Source organism: Podarcis muralis, chromosome 6, assembly GCF_964188315.1.
Source record: "Podarcis muralis chromosome 6, rPodMur119.hap1.1, whole genome shotgun sequence".
In the NCBI taxonomy this organism is placed as follows: Eukaryota; Metazoa; Chordata; class Lepidosauria; order Squamata; family Lacertidae; genus Podarcis; species Podarcis muralis.
In genome coordinates, this window is record NC_135660.1 from 39,339,780 (window position 1) to 39,363,219 (window position 23,440).

Below are 23,440 nucleotides of genomic sequence, written 5' to 3' on the forward strand. Positions count from 1 at the left end.
CCTGGTGCCCCTACCCAAGTCAGCATTGCGGTCACCAATGCTACAGTTGGAACTTCCCTCCACCCACTCAAATACACCAGCTTCTTTCTCCTTCTCTTCTGTATCATTGGGCTTTTTGTTCCATTTTGTTCCTTGGGTCTCTCTCCCCACCCCTTGTTTGGTTTCCTTTTCTTCTTTCTTTCTTCCTTTATTTTTTTTTAAAAAACAGCTCTCTTTTTTAAAAAAAATTTCTTGTAAATCTATGTTCTTTTTTTGGCTGGTTTTACTTTCTGTTTTGCTGCGGTTGTAATTTTTTCTGACATCTGCCAAAACTATGCTGCCCTACCCCTTGTCCATGCTGAAGCCCCTTCCCTTGATCCCAGCTCTGGCACGAAGGCAGTTTGGATAGCTGTGTGCTGATGCAGGCTGCATGAGAAGCTGGGCTGGGTGTGATGAAAAGAAGGGGATGGGGGTGCAGGAGAGCCATTGCCGTGTGAGAGATGAGGGAAGAACCTAGTTTAACAGGCTTCATGGGAAGGAGCCTTGTGATAACAGCTTCTGTTAAAACTGTTTGGCAAAACGCAGCCCAACAAACTCAAGCATTAAATAGTCTGCAAGTTTTACAGTGATTGGTTTGCACGTAATGCTAAGCCAAACAGTGGTTTAGCACAAATGTGCTCCTCTTCCAGTCCTGCTGCTGCACTGCTGTTGAGCCAAGCAATTGTTTGACTTAGCTTGCTGCTTAAACCTTAGCTCGTGGTTTGAAACCCTCCATGAGCTGTAACCAAGGTTTGCTCTTGGTTTGCAGTTCCGGAGGAGAGAAACCAGGAGCCTGGGTTCAGATGACACACTAAACCAAACCTTAACTCACAGATGCAGCAGGACTGGAAGAAGAGCAAGGTGGCTGCAACCTCCTCTTCAGAAGCTTGCACAGTTGTGTATTCATACTGAGCCATGGTTTGGCCTAGCACTACATGCAAACCAAGCCAGCGGGAATTGTTGACGTTTAGAATATTATCCAAGGTGGACAATCTTTACATACAATCTGAAAACTGTACTTAACTTTGGAAGACTTCCTCCTTCCCCTAAGGTGTGTTTGGGATTTCCCTTTGTATTTAGAGCTAAGGAAGAGAATGCTGAGAAAATGGGATTGTGGATATCAAGGTTTGTTTTAGTTTACTGGTTTTTCTGAATGAATTCCATTGAGAGCCCAGGACTTCGTTCTTGGCTGCCTTGGATTTGCAGAAGTCAATAGTCCAGCATGGGCAGAATAGGAATAAAATGAGGCCTTTCTTGCTTACCTTGATTGCAAGTCATTTGCAGATATTTGATTGATCTGAGGTGTCTCTAGGGATTGTGGTTATGTTGAGGCACATGCTTATTGAGCTTCTATTTCTGAAAGTTTGGTACAAAAGTTGTCATTTCAGGGAAGTGTAGATAAGCTAAGAAATAAATTTCATGGAGTAAATGGAATAAACTGGACTATGCTAAGTGTCCTCTGATTCCTCTGGAGTAACTATTCAGTCTGTTCCAGAAGTCCGTTCTTAAACCAAAGTGTTCTTAAACCAAGGCGTGCTTTCCCATAGCAGTGGGAGACTCAGTTTACACCAAACAGGAAGCGGAACATGTTCTGCTTCCAAGTCAAAGTTCACAAACCAAAACACCTACTTCCTGGTTTGCAGTGTTCTTAATTCAAGTTGTTAATAGACTAAGCTGTTCTTAAACCAAGGTGTCACTGTACTACCCTTGTATACTGTACAATGATGCTGCAAAGCAATAATATGTGGTTTATTGCTTGCATGTGGCCTATTTAATGAGCTCTCTGATTGGTGCCAGGCACCATTTTGTGCAGGTAGTCATTATAGAGGTATAGGTAAAGGTACCCCTGCCCGTATGGGCCAGTCTTGACAGACTCTAGGGTTGTGCGCCCATCTCACTCAAGAGGCCGGGGGCCAGCGCTGTCCGGAGACACTTCTGGGTCACGTGGTCAGCATGACAAGCTGCATCTGGTGAGCCAGCGCAGCACACGGAAACACCGTTTACCTTCCCGCCAGTAAGCGGTCCCTATTTATCTACTTGCACCCGGGGGTGCTTTCGAACTGCTAGGTTGGCAGGCGCTGGGACCGAGCAGCGGGAGCACACCCCGCCGCGGGGATTTGAACCGCCAACCTTTCAATCGGCAAGCCCTAGGCGCTGAGGCTTTTACCCACAGCGCCACCCGCGTCCCTTATAGAGGTATAGCAGTCCAATAAATAATGATATGCCATCCAGTCATTCATTGTTATCACTAGCCTGGCCTTTAACTCCAGGGAATAAGTGTACTTCCAGAACTCATCAGTGTTTGACAGATACCTAAGAACCAAATTAGACATGTGCAGTTAGGCAGCCCATGCTTAAGGCAGGGGTCTATCTATTGTTAAATAACAATACATATCAATAAGTGTTAACTAATAAATAGATTCAATCTTCAGATTCTGCCTTTCCGTCTTGGATAGAGATGGAAGGATCCATCAGCTTCAGTTCTCTGTGCTTCTCTTTTTTTACATTCCTAAATTTGGGTCCCAACATATTCCTCAGCAGTTTGCAAATTTTCTTTTTAAAAATCCACATGAAAGTTAGCCAATATTTCCTAACAAGCACAGTTCTGTATGCAGCTTTGACTAATGTAAGGCTTTTGCAAGCAATTTCTCCTAATATAATGCATTTATGTATAAATTTCATGAATATATTCATTTTATGCATATCATCATCATCATTGATTAAATAAATAAATTTGTATACCACCCTATACCCGCAGGTAAATGAATTGTTGTAAGCATTAGCTAGTTGGAGAACAGCATCTCAAAATTGAGATGCATGTGCATTTCAAAGGAAGGCTGTATATTGGTTCTCATACTGCTTGAGAAAGTGTGAATTTGATAAATTCAGCTTTAAATGGGAAGTGGATTTAATTGCTCCCCAACCCTAGCCTTAGTAGCAACATTCCAGAGCTCAGTTCCTTCTTCAGCAGTTCTGTTTGTTTAATCCACTGTGTTCTATTGCTTGTTCCAGGTAGCATGGTGGAACTGTGTTCCATTACTGGTTTGTGTGTGAGCTTGGGTAATGTTCTCCTTGGGATGAACTTGACAGTTGTTGTGTGTATTTGGTGTTGGGAAGGAACTTTTCCCAGGTCAGATTGACTTTTAGCACTTCTATGTAAATTGAGATACCAGCTGATTTTCCTCCAACAATTGTAATTATTGCTATAGTAATTATTGCTATATCTTGAATTCCATATCTTGCTATAGCACCTTTGCATGGCACACCTTGCTTGCTTCTTCTCTTTCTTTATCAGGGCATGCTGTAATCTGGACCAGAAAAGTAGATCTTTTTCAATTTAGCAGCACCATTTCTCATCACAGTTCAGTGTATAGTATGTTTTAATTCAGTGATTCCTAAACCTTGCTGGTTTAAGACCAGAAGGTTATCTCATGTTGGCTTCAGTTTCACAAAGCTGGGGAAAAGGAAGTGATGCCTGATGTCTTCACAAGCATGCCTCCGTGATCAGTGACAATGTTGTGCAGTGTCACAAACTGTGCTTGCTTACGACTTGCTCTCCGTGTACCCTCAAATTTCCTTGGTCTTTCAGGCCTAAATCCAGTTGAGCAGGATGGATTGCCAGGGACCAGCAAGGATGCCCCACATTGTCCTAGTCCTGTATTGCCTTACGAAGCAACTTACTCTATTGCTAGAGGAACCCTCCTGTGCAGTGAACCACCCTTGCTTAAAGCAGCAGCTGGCAGCATGGGTTAAACAGTGGGAATGCTCCCTCTTCTATTACCATTCTTATGCTGGCTCAACACGGAGGCGTTTTTGTGTAGCACTACAGTAAGGCTGTTCAAGAGGTTGAGGTGCAAGTTCATACTCATAGCTTTCCAGATCCACCATAACAGCTCTATATAATTCAGACTGGCTTTGATTCAATAACTTCTCTAAAATGTGACCTGCAAATGACCAGTTGAAGAAACTTTTGATAATACATTTTCCTAACTCACTACCTTGGATACTTGAGTGTAAATTCTAGACTACATTATAGCATTTAAAGCTTTATTCTCCTCCTTACCATCTGACTAGCAATGTATTATGTGTGAGCTAAATTGCCTGTTGAAAAAAATGCTTATATGAAACTTCTGCTTGATAATAGATTTCTAAATTCTCCAGATTGAATACCAGATGCTTAGAAAAGTGATTGTATTAGTAATATATATTTCTGGTGTTGTCAAAGGATCCAATAATTAAAGAGCACACAGATACACATTTCTTCTTTTCTAGTGTATCAGTGTAGACAAGCCCGTAACCTATGGAGTAGGGTTAAAGTTTATTGTTGCATGAATGAGTCTAGGTTCTCAGTACAAATATAACAATACAATGAATCAAGTGACATAATCAGAATTCCATGCACTTAGCCCCCCAGAATAGCGTTCCTTCATCTTAACTTCTAGATTTAAAAGTCATACTAGTGGCATTCCCATTAAGTTCTTGACAGTGCAAAATTCTGTGTTCTTCTTCTTTTTTTTAAAGGAACCCACAACCTCACCTTCCCACCCCCACCACATAAAATATTTGCTTAGCAATGTGTTTTCAGTGATTCATTTGTATTTGGCATGTTTTCTTTGGAAGAGGGCTGAAAACTATTGTTTGTGCAAATTTCACCCAGAACCCCTTTCTGCTTTTGCCTTGCTCAAGTCATTTTAGTCCATTTTTCACACTGTGAATCAAAATCTTGATAAGAATCACACTCCACTGAAAACAGAGTCTTGGTCCTTAAGCCTACTAATAATGCAGGGGAAGGGAGCCTAGCTGGATGGACACAGATATTAGAAATTCAACTAAAAAGTGAAAGGAAAGTGTTGAATATGCAAAACTATGTTCTGAATTTCATTCTGTGACCATATTCTTCTACCAAGAGAGGGCACTTCCAGATTGACTGTTCAATTATACAAGATGAGGTTATTATCCTGCATTTTCTAGTGCTAATATACTGTCACTTTTCTCACCAGAAAAGGTCTGATAAGAAAATTGCCCTGGAAAGTGCAGGATAACAACCACTAGCTAGCAATATTGTATAACCTCCATGCAAACATATCAAGATTAATGCTCAATAAACAGGCAATGTTGTAAAGCCTCTGTGCAAACGTGTCAGGATCAATGCTTAACAAACAGCTGGTCTGGAAGCTCCCAGAGTGAAGGGACAATAGTATTTTTGCTTTTCATTTGTTGCCCACCTTTACCAAATTCACAACAATCTATGGCTGCACTCTGTTCAAATCACCATCTACCCCATGTAGCTGCCTCTCTGGGTAGCTTTCCACAGGGCACCATATAAACAATGCTTTCTGACATTTTGATTTCTTTGTGTATGTGTGTATGTGTACATGTGTTTGTCTTGGGTTGCCTTCCACTTATAGCATTTCACTGGGAAATGACACTAGGTATTTCTACCTCACTTTACTCTCACACACTTGCTTGATCTATTCCCTCCTTCTCTTTTCTCTTTCTCCTCTCCCTTGTTTCCTCTTCCCTTTTCCTTTTCCTTTCCTAATCTTCTTTCCTTCCTTCCTATTGGAGTTACCTGTTCTCCCGTGGCTTGTGTCTCCGTGATCTTAGTCTCAGCTCTTTCAGTTTTGGTTTTGGCAAGATGCTGCGACTCTCAGTGTCAAGATGCAATGTTTAGAATGGGATAGAAACTGTGCATCATCAACTAATAGTCAGATCCTCTTTAACAAGAGTCAACAACTATTTCTGAGAGGTGGACCTACTATAATGCATAATCTTCCCAAGAGGAGACCTGGCTTCTTTTTTAAAGAGACTTCTGACTATGTTGATATGAGTGTTGGTGAGCTGTGAAAGTGGAATGTCCATGTGGAAATGTTTTTGAATCACGAGGATGCTCAGACACATGTTAAAGTCCCAATATTTTGGTCACCCTTCTGAATGTAGTTTCTGGTGTTTAGTGGCACAAAAATGCTGAGCCAAAAAGGTTCCACCAAAGGAATGCCATCATAATGGGAAAGGCTACTGAAAGGGGATGAGAGTGACGTTTGGGTGTCTGTATATCCAGGATGGAGAACCATTTTCAGCATGAGATCTGTTTTAGCTCATGAGCAGCCTTCTGGGGACTGCATTCCAGTGGTGGCGGGCAGGGCCAAAGGCAGATGTGGGCAGAACCATGGTTGTGACTTTTACAATGGGCTACGAAAGCCAGAGGGTTCTATGCACAAACACTGCACAACCATCTCTCCATCCTCCATCCAGGAGAACAAGGAATTGCCATCATTCAAATAAACATTCCAGCAAGGCAAAGATACTAGAAGAGGGTGTGTGGCCTGGGGAGAATGCTGAGAATCTGAGGGAGAGGCTTGGGAGGGCCACATTCAGCCCTCAGGCATGAGAAGCCCTGTTGCTGCTGCATGTCATCAGAGCTTACATCTGCTTTGGTGCTTCCATTATGCAAAGAACTGAACCTCTATTTCGTGTGTGGTGATCTTTCTGGAAACCCTGGCTTCCTCAGTGGGATACTATGTCACAATACTGATAGGCTATCTCAGTTATTGTTCTCAAAAGACAATATGGGTGTTTTTTTAATAGGGCCAGCTAAAAGACCACACTCCCCCCCCCAAAAAAAAGGGCTAAACTCAGGTACCTTATGTACCTAATTTCACAAAGCAAGAAGTAGTTCTGAGATATCAGAGACCAAACAGGAAAATGCTATGGTAAGATAGGTCTGGAGATAATTATATCTCCCTATCATTCAGTCACAATACTCCCTATAAATCAGAGATTGGTGGAATAGTCAGTTTTCTTCTGGAGCTTTGGTGACTGTAGCTGTATGTGGGAAATGAACTTCAAAGAGAATTCACTGAAAGCACTTTTATGAACATATCAAACTTTTAAGGTCTGCAATGCCAAATGCTTCTGGAGAGATGGAACTGACTGCAGCACTGAGCATCCTCACTCTTTTCTTTTCTGAACATGCTTGCTGAAAATTAGTACCTCCTTCCTGTGGAAGGAAGATAGATTGTCTGTGTGCTATGTTTGACTGAAGAGATATGGCCCTGGAGTGCTTTAGACAAAATCTGAAAATACCCAATTGTTTCAGGGATCAAGAGAAGCTCTCTGTTTTCGTATTGCTTTCCTCATCTTTCCGCCTGACTCTTGCTTCCTTTCCTCTTGCCCACATTCACTCTCAGAGGGCATGTTTAAATTACACCCCAAGATAAGTATGGAACAGAGCTTTGGCTTTACCATGGCAATGTAAGCAGAAACATGTGGTGACTTTTCTGCTAAGCCATAATATTCACAGACAAATTGAAACTTGTTTATTGCCAGTTCTAGATGAGAGAATGCCACCTGCATGCAACTTTCTATCTATTACTGTGTCCCTCTTTCTTTGTCTTTCTGGCACCCCATCATCTCATGGCTTAAATTTTAACCTTAAAACATACCCCAAATCACCTCTGCTCATATGCAATATTAAAAACAACAACCATGAATTCACAGCACAGAAGTTTCCCTTGAGGATTCCCACAGATGCCTTTACTATTGCTGTTCATAATGAAGGGGTGTTTTTGAGCCACAGCACTCCAGGATGGCTGCATCCATTCAGCACAAATATGTCTCTCTGTGTGTGCATGTTTGCGTACTGCTGCTGATGCAATTCTCACAGTTTGGTGGTTGATGGTAGTGTTTATTTTTAACCAACCATCTTGCTGTCTCTTTGCAGGACGTTTTACCAGTTTGAAGCGGCATGGGATAGCTCCATGCACAACTCTTTGCTGCTGAATCGTGTCACCCCATACAGAGAGAAAATCTACATGACCCTCTCGGCGTACATTGAGGCAAGACCCATCAGTGTCTTCCTAGCATTTCCTATAAATAGACCACACAGAGCTGAGTTTTAGAAAGGGGCTTCCACCTTGATTTACTCCAGCCCTCCCTGTCTTAAGCAGTCCCATAATTCCTTATGATTCTCAAACTAATATGGGGTTTTGGAAGACACTAGGCTAACATAGCAATACAAGAAGCCCTTACATCAGCATTTGCCAACCTGGTGCTCTCCAGATGTTTTGGATTACAGTTCACATCAGCCCCAGCCCAGCATTTTACCCTGAGTGATAAAATCCATTCAGATGTTGTTTCTGTGTGTACATGAAGTTTGTTTGGGGGAGCTGGAATGTCTTAATGAATTGCTCCCATGTATTAGTTGGAAGGTCTTAATGGGGTGCACACCTCCTATGCATGAGTAGGTGCACCATGCAATTTGATTGAGCAGGGTTCAAACTGCACAGGGTTCCAGGTCATGTAGAATGCCTACATGCACACAGTTACAGCTACATGGATCCCTCTTTCAGACTAATGTATAGAGGTGGGACAACATCAGGAGCAAGGGCAGCATGTGCAGCAGTCTTGTCCTTCCCTCCATGCATTTAAGGTACATATAGAAGAGTGACTGAATGGACCTACAGAGACTTGCTCAAAATCATCCAATGAGCTTCATGGCTTAACAAGCATTCAAACTCAGATCTCCCTCATCCAAGTCAATCTGTGGGACAGCCAGTGTGGTGCCTTCCAGATGTTGCAGGACTACAACTCCCATCAGCTTGGCCATTGGTCAGGGACGATGGGAGTAGTAGTCAAACAACAGCTGGCCATTCCTGTTCTATCCACTAGACCACAAGACTTTCTTACTTTTGGATAACTATAAATAATGGGCATTGTCACACCTGTTTATGAAAGTCTTCCCCTAAACAGGAAAGTTGGACAAAAGCATTCATAATGTATTGTGCCTGAAACTATTACTAAAAGCAGCAGTATTTGGGAAGCAGGGTAGACTCTTAAACTGAAGCTAGCTCGTCACCAGATGAAGTCACCAAAGCCACTGCTTGTCAAGAGAATAGAAAGGACTGCCAGTGACTAACAGGGGAGAGAGCCTGAGGGACCATTTTTAGTACGCAGTGAGCATCCTTCCTAGCAGAGCACTTCTTAGCAAATGTCACTGTCTGCTTGTTTCCAAAACTTGTCTTATTTTAATAACACTTGTAGGGAAAGCAGCTCCTTGGAGTCTTGTTCTACTTTTTGCAGGAGTTTACCACCCTGCTCCCAGCAGAAATCTTTTTGCAAGTGAATGCTTGTTTTAAAATATAGTACAGCTCTAAATGTGATGATAAAATGATGTATGATTTCCCATAATTGCTTTTGTGGCAAGTAACATGAAATGCAGCTGCAGTGGGTGGGCTGCAGAGCGTGTGGGGGAGGCCCTTAAAACTTCTCTAGGCCATTTTTCTTCTTGAAATCTCTTCCCCTCTTCCCCAGCTGATTTTTAGTCATTCAGGTGAAAGACAGTGCTATTTTTCTACAAAGAAGAGGTGCTGGAACTCACTATGAACACCTCCCTTGTTGTCTTAGAATGGCAACGGTGCCCACCTAAGAGGAGCCAGAACTGAGTTCCAGCAAGTTCTAGCTGAAAAAAAGCCCCGATGAAAGATACATATATTTTGGAGAGGGAGCCTGAAGGGAAAGGGTTATGTACCTCTTGTCTACCTGGCTATCTTCTGCTAGGGATTGCAGACTTCATTGACTGCTTTTTAATTTTTATTGGGAATTTTGTTTTCTTTCTGACACCATCATGTGTAATTTGACCTTATATTTCTTGGCATAAGAAGTGCAATAAAACAATGATTTTATTGTTGTATTTTATGCTTGATCTAATTGAATGTAGAGTGCCTTGAAATTCTAAAAAGAATGAAGGCTGTTAAAAAAAAATCTTTTAAATTAGCAAATCCAAATTATAACAGTGGGCCATGCTGGATGATAGCTCTATGATATATGATACCTACTTAGGCATTTGCTATTGGAGCAAAGTATGGGTAGGCAGGCAGTGAATAACACCAGTGAAGCGCTGCTGCCTGTAGTATAACTAACTGATATGCATGAGAAATATTGTTGTTTTTAACTAAAGACAGGAAAAAAGGGATACTAGTACTCTGCTAGGTGCCAGGTTTCTAAAGCAAGGATTCCATGTAGCTGTATGTACAGGAAAGTGTATATAAGACTGTAGTTTTATGAGAGTAGCTCCAAATAGCAATGATATAAACATCTATGGATTATTAAGGATACATGCATGACATCATTGGGAAACCTGCTGCAGAACATCATTTTGCTCTTGAAGGCAAACTCACACCATCTGAGAGCCTTTCATTGTGTACCAACAGCCAAGAGCATCCCAGGAAAGGATTTTTTAAATTAAAAAAAACCTAGCAAGTATCCTCCTATTTTAGATGGAGAACTGCACCCAACCAGCTGTGATCACCAAAGATTTCTGCATGGTCTTCTACTCCAGAGATGCCAAACTCCCTGCTTCTCGATCCATCCGCAATCTTTTTGGAAGTGGGAGCCTTCGAGCCTCAGAAAGGTAAAGAAGTCTCATTTCCCGTTCTGCTGGCAGAATAAGAGCATACCTCAAAGAAGAAAAACTTTTGATTTATTGGAAAGAATGCATATAAGTCTAGATATAAACATAGGGGTTACCAACTAATGTTTATTAGTTAAGAACATAAGAATAGTCCTGCTAGGTCAGTTCAGTGACCCATCTAGTCCAGGTTCCTGTTCACACAGTGACCTACTAGATGCCCATGGAATGACCACAAGCAGGACTAAATCACAACAGCAGTCTCCCAGCAACTAGTATTTTGAAGCATACTGCTTGTACAACCATGGAGGCAATAGCCATTGTGGCTGGTAACCACTGATAGGTTTATCCTCCATGAATTTGTCTAATCCTCTTTTAATTCTATCCAAGTTGGTGACCATCACTGCCTCTTGTGGGAGATAATGCCATAATTTAACAATTTAACACTGTGATGTGTAAAGAAATATTTTCCTTTGCTAGTGTGACAGGGCTTAACCTTGCAGAAGCCATGCTGGTTACACTTCAACAAGGTTTCTTCTCTCATATTTATATGGTTATTCCTTCTTTAACAATACTGTACTTTCTACCAGTTTTCTTAGGACAGATGTAAAGCCAACTAGACTATAATTTCCAGGATCCTCTCTGGATTCCTTTTAAAAAATTGATGTTACCTTGGCCATTACATTTAATGTGCCACCTGCACATGAAGGTCATTTATTCCAACACCATGCTCTGATGTTTCACTCTTTTTCCTTGCAGTAACCGTGTGACTGGGGTATATGAACTCAGCCTTTGTCGGGTGGCTGATGCTGGCAGTCCAGGTGAGAAACTTCTCTTTGGCTTCACTTTCTGATGGTTCTAATTAGCACTGTCATCATGACAGGCCCATAGGGGATGCTGGGGTTGTGCTAAGAGGAAAAGAAGAGTCATTAGGAGTGTCAATTTTACTGTTGCCATGAGACTTATTTATTTTACTTGAATGAATATGGGTGGCCCTTTGCATCTTAATACCTGAATCGTAAACATCCACAGAAGCATATCTGTCTGCAATGTCAGTGCAACATAACTTGAAAACTGCCCAAACATCATGCTTTTTGGGCAAGTGTTATGAAAACTAAGTGTTGTGAAAACTAGTAACGCACCATTCCTCTGGTTGCATTTTGAGGATTTGGGGCAGAGGGGGGAGAGGAAGGCTGCATGCCTAAACAATATGATCCCCTAAAACAGGGGTGCAGATCTAGCCAATGGACGGGATCCTTACCTTCCCCACCCCTCACAGGCCATTTTTAACAGGTAGGTTGGGCTGTCCCACCTGTCAATGACAACACCAGGTGACAATGCTTTGCAAGCAGAGACAATCAACTGATCATTGGCCCCTGCGAAGTTGCATCTTTACCTGATGAGGGCAAATGGGCACAGCTTGGTCAAAATGACCTTGCCAACCAAATTAGGATTTAAATCTGTGCAAAGGCATTTGTTCTGTTAGTTATTGTATAGTAGAGAAGAACTACGGACTCCTATGTAGAAACCGCCTTATCACTAGTACAGTATGCTTTGTGTTCATTTGTCTCTTCTTTTTTATTTGTGGAGTGTCTTGATGGGGAATATGTGAAGTTGGGAAATCTGCTTTAAAAGAAACACTGCCCACATGCTTTGCAGACTGGGCATGAGCAATGCTGAATGCAACTTGCAACTTTGTCCTTTGCAGGCATGCAAAGAAGACGAAGGCGTGTGCTTGACACATCTGTGGCCTATGTGCGAGGTGAGGAGAACCTGGCAGGCTGGCGGCCCCGCAGCGACAGCCTCATCTTGGATCATCAGTGGGAACTGGAGAAACTGAGCCTCCTGCAAGAGGTAAGACTCAAGCCCAGTGGTCCTTATCCATGTCCGTGTTGGTGGGAAGGGTGGGAAGACATGAGGTGTGTGGATTGACCTCTGTGTGAGATGACTCTCTGCAGATGTCTGTGACCTTACTTAGCCAGAGGTTTATTTCCGCAGGTTGAGAAAACAAGGCATTACCTGCTTCTGCGTGAGAAACTAGAGACAACCCAGCGCTTGGGTCTCGATTCCCTTTCCTCAAGCTCCTGTGAAGACTCGGATTCCCGCAGTACATCTTGTGTCTCCTCTCCAATCTCAGCAGATGGTACCCCTGAGGGGAGGAATTTGCCACTGGACACCCCCAGTGAGAGGCAGAAAGAACTTGCCGTCAAGGTATATGTTATTCTGGGACAACACCATGCCAGTTACATCTTTGTCTTTGGCATGGCGTGGGGATGGCATTGCTAGGACTGCATTCTCATGGTGCCCAAACTGCTGGTCTCAGCATTGCCTTTTGTTTATGAAACAGATGGTCTTCCCTGAGTGCGAGCAGGAGCTGAGGGAGGGAGGGAGTGAAAATGAGATTTCGGAGCAGAGGAGATTGTGGTCTTTCTCTGTGCTGGTTTAGATTTTTCACATGAACGATACTGTCTGCTGTGGGAGGCTTAGAGGACATGCCAGTAACAAAGCTAGGCAAGGGCTTTAAGGTCTCCCTCTGACAGGAACAAAACAGCAACAGGAAATTCCTGTCTCCATCCAGATCCAACTAGATCCAGTGTCACCTTATGGCTAAACTATATAATAACACTATCCCCACACATCATCTATATCCAACTAGTTACAAGGCGGCACTGTGATACCCAGCTCTGTTTAAGTAGATTGATATGTGAAGATGTGGATTTTATGTGTGCAGTATATATGGTGAGGGTGCATGTGTGGTCCGAATGTGTGTCAACTGTGTGTGTGCTCTGTATGTGTGCTGTATATTGTGTGTGTGTGTGTGTGTGTGTGTGTGCGCGTGCGTGCGTGCGTGCATGCATGTATATACTGTACACTGGCCCTGCCCATTGCTGACATGCACCCTTAGATATGTAGTGGACCATCAATGTGGTCCTCAGACTGGAAATAGGGTTTACTATTCCTGCTCTACAGCATGCTTAGTATAATAGTTAATTCTGTCCTGGTCAGGACCAAGCCTCTTTTTACAACCTGTATCTCTTAATCTCTCTCTCCCCCACCCCCCACCCAAACATCTTTTCTACAGTGCTTGCGCCTCCTCACACACACATTCAACAGAGAGTACACCCACAGCCATGTCTGTGTCAGCGCAAGTGAGAGCAAGGTAAGAGAAACTCTGTGCTTTTGTGGGGTGCCCTGTCACTCAACAAAGATGTGTGAATACCGGTGGAAACGGTGGTATGAAACTGTACCCACAGTGGCTAATTAGCTGTCAGGCAGGTGGCACTTTTCTTTCAGGGACAGACAGGTGCAAAGACCTGACTCTCTGAGGACAGAATTGTTGGGAATAAAAGTGCATGTTGAAAAAACACCCCATGACTATGTCCTTCTCTGGGAACATGCAAGCAGAAGGGGAAGGGCTGTAGCTCACGGGTAGAGTTCATCCTTTGCATGTATAACATCTCCCAGCATCTCTAGGCAGGCCTAGAAGAGACCCGTCTGAAACCCTGGGAAATCACTGCCAGTCAGTGTAAACAGTACTGAGCTAGGTGGATCAATTGTATCAGGCAGCTTCCTATGCACCTAGAAACCTTTGCCACAGTGCCATTTTGGGGAAAATAAAAGGCATAGGTACTGCAATAGCTCATTGGGCTGTATGCAAAAGTAGTCAGAGTAGACCCATTGAAAATAGTAGACATTAAATTTTAATAGAAATTGACTTTGATACTCATCCTCACCTTGTACTTCTTAGTTTAGAGAGGCCTGTGGTAAAGCAAGCAGCTCCAGTGATTAATTCTTTTTGTGTACAGCTATCTGAAATGTCAGTGACTCTGCTAAGAGACCCTTCCATGCCAGCCCTTGGTGGCTCCACCTTGACCCCCTCCTCCACCTGCCCATCATTGGTTGAAGGACGGTACAGTGGCACGGATGCCAGGTGAGGAAGATGGCAAAGCTAAGAATTTCAGATCAGTCTACAGACACATTTATGAGCACAGTTTCAGACGCTGTGTCAACTTTTCTTTTAAGGAGGCCAAAGTTGAGTTGAAATTACATACCTACCTGCCTTTCCTTTGCAGAACTCTGCAGCTCTCTTCAAGGGCAGAAAGCCCTGAATTTGAGCCCACAGTTGAAGGAGAACAAAAGAAATCCCCCACCTGTGGGCCTGAAGATGAAAAGGAGACCCAGCGCCTTTTGGTCCCTGATATTCAAGAGATCCGGGTCAGGTACAAGTTATGGGCTTTGTGCAAAGGATCTTATTCTTGATTAAATGGAAGGGCTCATTGACCTAAGTACATGGTACATTTCTTTTCCTCTGTGCCTCTTCCCTTGGGAGGGAAGCAGTTGCACGGTGAAGAATGCAATAATTAACAGGAGTGCATTCCTTTTGAATTTAGCAGAGCTATTTCTAAGAAATGAAAATGGGTTCTGGGCAAGACCCTTCAAGCAAATCTATTCCTCCAATAGATCAGAAAATAGCTTGTTTTGTTATGAACTAAAATTGGACCCCATTGTTTCTTTGGGAGGGCCAGTGTCCACTCTCTCCCTATGAGCTCCCTAATACCTTTTTATAGTGGCTGTTACTGCCATTCTGGCAGGGGTGGCTTGGAGAGAGTGGGGTGTCTTTCTCCTTTTCTTTCCCTCCTCCCTTCCTCCCTTCCTGTCACCTGGAATATGACCGTGCCAATGAACCAGGTGGCCTGGAGGGAAAGGGGAGGAAATACAAAACAATGACCTGACTTTTAGAAGACATCTGAAGGCAGCCCTGTTTAGGGAAGTTTTAATGTTTGAAGTTTTATTCTGTTTTTAGTGTTCTGTTGGAAGCCTCCCAGAGTGGCTGGGGAAACCCAGCCAGATGGGTGGGGTATTTTTTATTATTATTATTATTATTATTATTATTATTATTATTATTATTATTATTATTATTATATTCCCCGCCTTGCTGCTGCCCAAACAGCAGCAGCAGCCACTGGTAGGGCAGGTGGTGGAATGGAGGAGTTCTTCTTTGGCTCAGATTAACATCCAAACTAGAATGTAACTCAGGGGTGTAACATTCCACATCATATGGAGGATGAGCAATGTCAGTGGATAATGTTCTATTCTGAACTGCACAGTCCAGTAATGGCATCACATGTGCCTTCTCACTTAACATGTGCACCTCCCCACATGATAGGGATTGCCATGCAGAAAAAGAGAAACAAAGCAAACAAGTCAAGAGCATCCACAGGAGTATAACTTCTGGGGCAGAGGGAGGAACAAAGGCACAATTCTGGTGGTGCTGAAAATCTTTAGAAATCAATATGTGTGGTGCAGTTTTTATGCAGTTACAAAGCATGATGCCAATGTGTCTCCTCTACAGCCCTATTGTCTCCAGGAAAGGCTACCTGCACTTTCTGGAGCCCCACACAAATGGGTGGGTGAAGCGCTATGTGGTTGTGAGACGCCCCTATGTCTACATCTACAACACCGACAAGGACTCTGTGGAGAGAGCAGTCCTCAATCTCTCATCAGCTCAGGTGGAATACAGTGAAGACCAGCAGGCGATGCTGAAAGTAAGGACAACTTCATAGGTTGGGTAAAATCAGAGACTCCACAGCTAGTGCTTCTGGGTAATTTATTGGAGACTGGGCTGTAAGGGAAAGAAGAGGCCATGACAATGGCTAAAATCCAGGAAGAGTGTGAAGTACAGAGAAAGGAATGACAGCAGAGCCAGAGAATCTTAAGTGGCATAACCAGACTTGTTTCTGAACAATCTATATCTAGCCTGTCTGTTGAGGGCAATTGCACCTGATGGTTTCAGAGTCTCCGCCCTTGAATGTGCGGGGGTGCAAAGCCATGTCAAGACAGCTAGAAATACATTCTGCAGGTATTGCAGTTAGTGTCAACCTAATACTTTGGTCTACTAGAAACAAACCAATGAACCGACAACAGATTTGATGTCTTAAGTATGGTTTATAGCAGTGTTCCCCAACCTTGGGCCTCCAGCTCTTTTTGGACTACAATTCCCATCATCCTTGACCACTGGTCTTGCTAGCGAGGGATGATGGGAGTTGTAGTCCAAAAACAGCTGGAGGCCCAAGGTTGGGGAACACTGGTTTATAGGACATCCTTATATCCTCAGCCATGATTTGACAGCAGTGCTGCTTCTTAGAGTAAGAGTGGGACCAAAGGCAAAAAGTGAGCAGAGCAATGAAGATGGCCATCTCTTTATACAGCATACATTCCAGCCACACAAAAGTCAGAGACACCTACACCCAAACATCTTTCCACTCCACACCTGGGCAAGCCATTACCCACAGTTCAAGAACACATTACAGCCAAGCAAAGAACTTGAGGCAGGATTGCAGCCCGGCAGGTTAGAGCCTGAGGAAATGTGGGGTGGTGTAGCCTGGGTGAGTCCTTAGGGCCAGATAGAGAGGTTTAGATCTGAGATTCTCCCCCACTTCTTTAACATCAAAATATATATTTTCCTTTAATGACATTGCTATGCTCATGATTTCTCCAGTCCTGCAGGGAGGAAGAGGGATGTGGGAGGTAAGAACTCTCAGATCCTAGCCCTCTCCTGTCCAGTTGTGCTTTAAGTATAAATAGGAGCTGAGTCTAAGGCTGAAGTGGAGTGGACATCTGGGCAGGATGATTCTGCAGGTAGACCATGTAAGTAATAGCAGTGAACACTTTGAAGAATGGACATGTCCTCCAGGATGAGGACAGAGAGCCAGGCCTGACACCTACAGTTGTAAAGGGAACTGTGATTTACACATCTAGAGAAAGAAAGTGTTGAATTGTCTTACAAACTATTGGGGGCGGGGGCTGCTGCAATGCCAGTCATCGGATCTGGGACCATCTGGTTTGGCCTGTAATATATGCACTCACTGCATTTTACTATATGCCTCTTTGTATGCTTCTCCTCTACAACTGAGTCTCACATGCAACTTTACACCCCTGTTTTAGACCCCCAACACATTCGCAGTGTGCACTGAACATCGTGGGATCCTGTTGCAGGCAAGCAACGACAAGGATATGCATGATTGGCTGTATGCATTTAATCCTCTCCTGGCTGGATCAATAAGGTAACTGAATAGCTTAAAATCCCAAACCCCTCTCGACCAGAATTCTTCAAACTTGGGGGTCCTGATGTTGTTGAACTACAAGTCCCGTCATTCCCAAACAGTGGTCAGGGATGATGGGAGTTGTAGTCCAACAATAAGAGGATCCACCACCTAGAATAAGAACAACATTCAAGGCTTCAGCTGAGAAGTCTGGGTTTGTTTTTTGTCTCTTTGAACATGGGTTGGGATTCTGAAGATTCCTCTACCTTCTTTCTTTTCCCTATCCTTTCATTTTTCTTCTTCCTTGGTTTCTCTGACAGGTCCAAACTGTCTAGGCGGAGAACAGCCCAAACCAGAATTTAGCCTAAAGGGCCGCCCATCTCATCAAACCAAGTGAAATAATGGGTGCTGTTTGAGGGTCCCCATTTTAAATTTGGATCTCTTCTGTCATTCATCCCGCCAGATGCCTGCGCCACAGAGCGATCCATCTCAAGTTACAGTTTCATTGGCCAAATTCATTTCTGTTGTAACTTTAGAAGCCTGGTACACCCTGGAATCCTTGTGCACATGTGATCTTCCGCCCATCTCTTTATTGGGTGACCTAGGTGACATATGACCACTAACAAAGCAAGAGTCTTTTTTAAAAAATAAAAATGATTTAATTTTTAAAGCAACTGTTCAATTTAAGGAGAAAGGAATCTGTAAAAGTGTGAACATTATAAAACATGTTACTCAAAGGAGATAAAAGTGATAGGATTGTGTTCAGCTAATTCATAACTTATTGACATTTTACTTGATAGAGCAAGAAAGAGTAGGATGAGATTATATTTATAAAGTATTTATTTCTATTTACTTCACTGAAAAATGTGCATTCTGTTTATCATGTGGTGTTGTTTTTTCCACCTACGCACATACATTATGCTGCATCTCATTTCTGCTAAAAGAAAAGATGTGGAAGTGAGTCAGTGTAGTGATGGGAGAGGGCCCTGTCAGCTTTTTTTGTGAGCCTATCTTGGTTTTCTTTCAAATACTGCACTTGCTGCCTAGCAGGTTTCTTCTTCTTTTCAGTCACCTAGCCAATGTTTGTTTTGTTCAACTAAGGGCCGATCTACATGTTACATGCAGATATGTATAACATTCCCCCAATGTTCTTTATATAATGAAAACTAGCTTCAGGAGACTATGATTAGAAGTGAAGGAATAGCAGTGAGGCTTGTGGGGAAGTGTGTACCGAATTTTTCCCATTGTATTTTTTCTTCTCTAAACAGCCTCTTCCAGATGCCCATTTTGAGCAGAAGGAATAGCTGGTAGGGAATGGATTAAACGCCCTCTCCACTAGCATTATTTGTTCCCATGAGCAACCTCCCAAGATTGCTTTTCATTTAAAGAAACAGCCAACACCCCCTCCCCAATCTATCAGTGGGATGCTATGTGCATCTGCATGTAACATTGAAACTGACCTTCAATCTTAATAGGGATGTTTTGCTGGAGGTGAGTTCATGTTTTCCCAAGAAAGGAATGGTGGGAGGGCGATTTGCTTCACCCCTTCCCCATCGGCCATTATTCTTGGCATTGGATGAACAAGTTGGGCCACTTTATCACCATTTTTGTTGCAGGCAGTGTTCAGTAAGTTCCTGTGACACTCACACAACCACATCCTACACAGCAGTTGAAATAGTAACAGTTGCACTATCTGAGAGAAGAATTGCATTTTCCAAGGTACTTAATAAAAACTCTCACAGTATTTAGGGAACACTTGGGAGAAATACAATGTCTGCTCAGCAGAAGTGCATCTTCAAGGGACAACACCTGGGCTTCCCAGAATAAGTGAAAAACTACTGTATGTTTATTACACTCAAAACTGATTGTCTGGAAATACCCATTGTCATTTTCTTTTAAGAGAAAAGTAGGTTTGAAATAGATTACTTTATGTAGCAAGACTGATAGGACCCTTGTATAAAATTGGAACAGTGTGTTATAAAAGAGACCTCTTTTCACTCCTGTATCTAGTGATATGTTAAAAGTCTCCTTCAAAAATACACCTGCATCTTAATCAATTATTTCTGGTAAAACAAATAGTCAATTTTATTTCCAATTTGGGTAAGACAAAGTAAAACAAATAATAGTTTTTTGGCACCAATCAATTAAGCATGACTCATGCTTAAGAATCTCTTGTTAACTCTTTATATATAGGATCCTATTTTACAGCCCATTCAAATCAATATGTGGTAGTTAATCCCCATGGTTTACATTCCCTTTATGCATAAACAGCAAAATTAAATACCCTTGGTGGCAACTTTGATTCATTTTAACTTCCCAGCCTAAGTCTAAATATTATATAATTTAAATCCATAACTGATTCTCAGTTTCTAATCAGTGGTGATTATTACTCTCTTATCAGTGTCTGCTCTAGTAGAAGCCTTTCAACAACAAAATTTGCAGTCAGACAGCAACCAACTAATGAATTTCTCTGAAATGTCCTGAGTGATTGTCATGGTATAAGTTCAAAGCTACCTTGAGCTACGCTGAAGAAATCATCTGAACTTGTTTTTAAAAAGAACAGGACAAGTACAGCCCTGAACATGTTTCTTGGAAGTAAGTCTTTCAGTGTTCAGTGGGGCTTACTCCCAAGTAATTATGCACAGGATTAAAGGCTGTCCTAGAACAAGGAAGTCATATATGGGATCACAACACTTATCTTTTATACAAAAACACAACTTTAAAAATATTTTACTTCATTTATGTCCATATCAAATTGTCAAGAGATTTAATTATGTTAGTGGCAATGGATGAAGAAGTTGTGTCAGTACCTTCCTTGTCCATACAATCAAGAGATACAAAAATCTATATGTAACCTTGCCTTGCGAATGAAGAAGTAGAGCTTGGAAGAGCTGCATTTTATGGGGAGTGATAGACTGATAAGAGGCATGGCTTAGGTCAGCCAACCTGAAGACCATGTTCCCGACAGTGTGAATATTGGGCTACAGTCTGGTCTTGCTCAAGAGTTCCATGTTTCTGGGGCCAGCAAACCTGCAGACAACATGACTGACTTGAGTTACGGATCAAAGGCTTGACCCAAAGCCCCTAAAAATGAAAGGCAATGTTTGAATCAGGGCTTAAATGCAATGACACACACACAAAAAAAGGAATTGTTAACTCAACAAATTGACAGTAGCTTAATGGAGATCAGATCATCCAGTCTCCAGCTAGCATGGATATCCTGAAAGGATTTGTTTGTTTAGTACTTTGGTTGGAATATTGAACAGAGATCTAATGGTCCAACATAGTGTTATTTAGATAACCCAGCATATCATTACGTTTGGCATATTTTCTGCTGGTTATGGCTTTATCCATTGCCAAAATGTCAAGCCACATTGATATAGTTATCAACCACTCTTCAGACAATCTGAGAAGAGTCTCCACTGATTTACTGTCATTTTACTTAATTTGAGATGTAAAGATTTTTGAATGATCCTTTTATTAATTGTTTAATTTCAAGTATCATCTAGACCTTCGTTAGGGGGCAAAAAACAGCATTTCTGAATAAAGCATATTTTGGAAAGTCCTGCAGGAAAAGGAACCTATTCAATGAAGCATAAAATACTGACAGGATGGACTTCCATCTCTGCTCTGTTTCACACAACCATATCATTATAATTATCTCAAGGTGGAGGCTGGTGAGAGAAAATGTTATACAAGAAAAATAATTTCAGATTATGTCATACTTATCCCATTCCATAGATTATATATTGGTTAGGGACTGGTCTTCAGTAACTGTAAAAGCCAGTGTTATTTTGTTCACATAAAACTCTTTCCCATTCCAATAAATTATTGGGGAGTAAGGAGCTCACCTAAAATATCAAATGCTCTCTGAACTGCCCTTCAGTAGGAGGATAGCAGAGCCCAGTATAAGTAGTCTTATAAATTATCAAGGAGCAACAGGAAAGCAGATAAACAAGTAAAAGCAGCACAATTAGCTAATAACTGTGGGACTAAGAGGTGATTGCTTATCCATATGGTAACATGCAAAAGTGACAACACAAGATGTATAACTCTCTAATATGCTCTTACTGTTTCTTTCTGTTGTGTGTTCAATGAACTGTAGGGAGGATCACTATCATTCATGAGCTGTGACTCAATATCAAGATCTTACTGTATAAAAATGAAGGTTGTGGTTACTTTTTATTTTTTATTAATCTTATTTTGCCTGTGCTTCCATTATCTAGTTTGTCCAAATGAGTTCTTCCTGTGACATCATCTCCAAATGCTGGGAGACCATTTCTCTTGCTTTGTATATATGTGATTGCTGTGGGCACACCCTGTACCACTGTATAAATAACAATACTGAAGTAATCGAGTCTAGTTTTCTTGATGTCTTAAAGCTATTGAGTGTTGGAAATTAGGGTCTTCAACTGTTTGTGTACACTTAAGGCATTGTTCAGTTAAAGAAATAAATGTGGCATTTATGCAAATAGTGGACACTCTGTTCTTGACCTCTGGCTTGTTCTCTTAACCAAATGTTGTATTGTTTCATCAAAACAAAGCATTCTTTTGGGGGGGAATTTCAATTCAGAAGTAAACAAATATGGAAAGTACTATTTTCCCAGTTCGTACAAGAGAGCTTTCATTTAAATATTCTGTGTCTATAACTCTGATGGCCAGTTGGCGTCCATGCCCTACAGGCCACATGCCAGGTGAGAAAGGTGCTCTTCTTATGCACAGAAGACAATTTTATCTTGCCCTAAGCAGCCCCACCCAATTTTATCAAAGGTACACACTTTTTTTAACCTTCAAATTGTTTTCAGAAGTCATGAGAGTGATATTCTACACGTTGGTGTTATTTTAAAGATCTCCAACGATCTCCAACATGGCTTACAACTTATTAACACAACATATGACTCGCCATTCCAAAGCAGTTAAGACAATAATTTATTTTATTTAGAACACTTCCATTGTGTCATTCACCCATGGTCAGCAAATGCACAAGCAGCACAATTATATATTATATAGACCATCTTAAATTGGGGCAAAGTAACTTTAAAACTGGCACTTAACATTAATGTGGTCACCAGGCAAACATGTCTGGGGAGGACATTCCATATTGACAGAAAAGGTCTTGTCCCTGGTAGGCACTCGCATAAACTTATGAAGGTGGGGAGCACCCAGACCAGAATTTTTGCTGACAATCTTAATACACAGGCAGATGCATATGAGAAGTGGACTCTCCTAGTTCCTGGCTATGTAATATGTGACCCAATGTGGGTCAGAGCAAGCCTGGAAGATGTAGGATGACAGGGAGATGAAAGAAAGGAGGAAAGACCGCTGACTAGGGCAAAAGGAGAAGAGAAAGCATGGGAGTTATCAGAGCAGTTGTGGCCTGATGAATACTTACCTCTTTCAACATGCTTTTTAAGTTGAGATCTTTCAGAGTCTGCATCTGTGTTGGAATTGTTTTAAATATGTTACTGTTTTGTTGCTTGTTGTTTGCCACCCTGGGCTCCTTTGGAAGGAAGGGCAGGAAATAAATTTAATAATAAATAAATAAAAGCACATGCTCTACCACTGAGCCTATGGACCACTTTGTCAATATTAAATACCCCTCCAACCCAACATCACAGGACACCATTCCTTGCAGCCTATGGCACCTCTGGATAAGCTGAAAGACATCACGAGCAAATATTTTTTCTAACCATAATTCACTTAATGTAGGATAGGTGGAGAGTTGCAGAGGACAGGGCTCTGTTAAGAGTAAAGGTAAAGGTACCCCTGCCTGTACGGGCCAGTCGTGTCCGACTCTAGGGTTGTGCGCCCATCTCACATAAGAGGCCGGGGGCCAGCGCTGTCCGCAGACACTTCCGGGTCATGTGGCCAGCGTGACGAAGCTGCTCTGGCGAGCGAGCACCAGCGCACGCAGCACACAGAAACGCCGTTTACCTTCCCGCTAGAAAGCGGTACCTATTTATCTACTTGC

General features: G+C 42.2%; 1 protein-coding gene across 31 annotated transcripts in view; it reads left to right on the top strand.

The window, feature by feature from the left end:
- Window positions 1–19,622, top strand: part of KIF1A (kinesin family member 1A) — a 120,868-nt gene extending 101,246 nt beyond the window's left edge. For 16 of the 31 annotated variants that reach the window (XM_028730768.2, XM_028730773.2, XM_077930053.1 and 13 more), the window contains 11 exons: window positions 7,742–7,856; window positions 10,296–10,429; window positions 11,186–11,247; window positions 12,135–12,280; window positions 12,425–12,637; window positions 13,509–13,586; window positions 14,233–14,357; window positions 14,500–14,646; window positions 15,780–15,972; window positions 17,372–17,490; window positions 17,790–19,622. In XM_028730768.2, coding sequence (XP_028586601.2) covers window positions 7,742–7,856; window positions 10,296–10,429; window positions 11,186–11,247; window positions 12,135–12,280; window positions 12,425–12,637; window positions 13,509–13,586; window positions 14,233–14,357; window positions 14,500–14,646; window positions 15,780–15,972; window positions 17,372–17,490; window positions 17,790–17,832 — 1,375 coding nt within the window. In that variant the 3' untranslated portion in view covers window positions 17,833–19,622. Of the gene's footprint in view, window positions 1–5,426; window positions 5,451–7,741; window positions 7,857–10,295; window positions 10,430–11,185; window positions 11,248–12,134; window positions 12,281–12,424; window positions 12,638–13,508; window positions 13,587–14,232; window positions 14,358–14,499; window positions 14,647–15,779; window positions 15,973–17,371; window positions 17,491–17,789 lie in introns of all 31 variants that reach the window. The other 15 variants (XM_028730765.2, XM_028730769.2, XM_028730770.2 and 12 more) reach the window with 1 other exon arrangement.
- The last annotated feature ends 3,818 nt before the right edge of the window (window positions 19,623–23,440 follow it).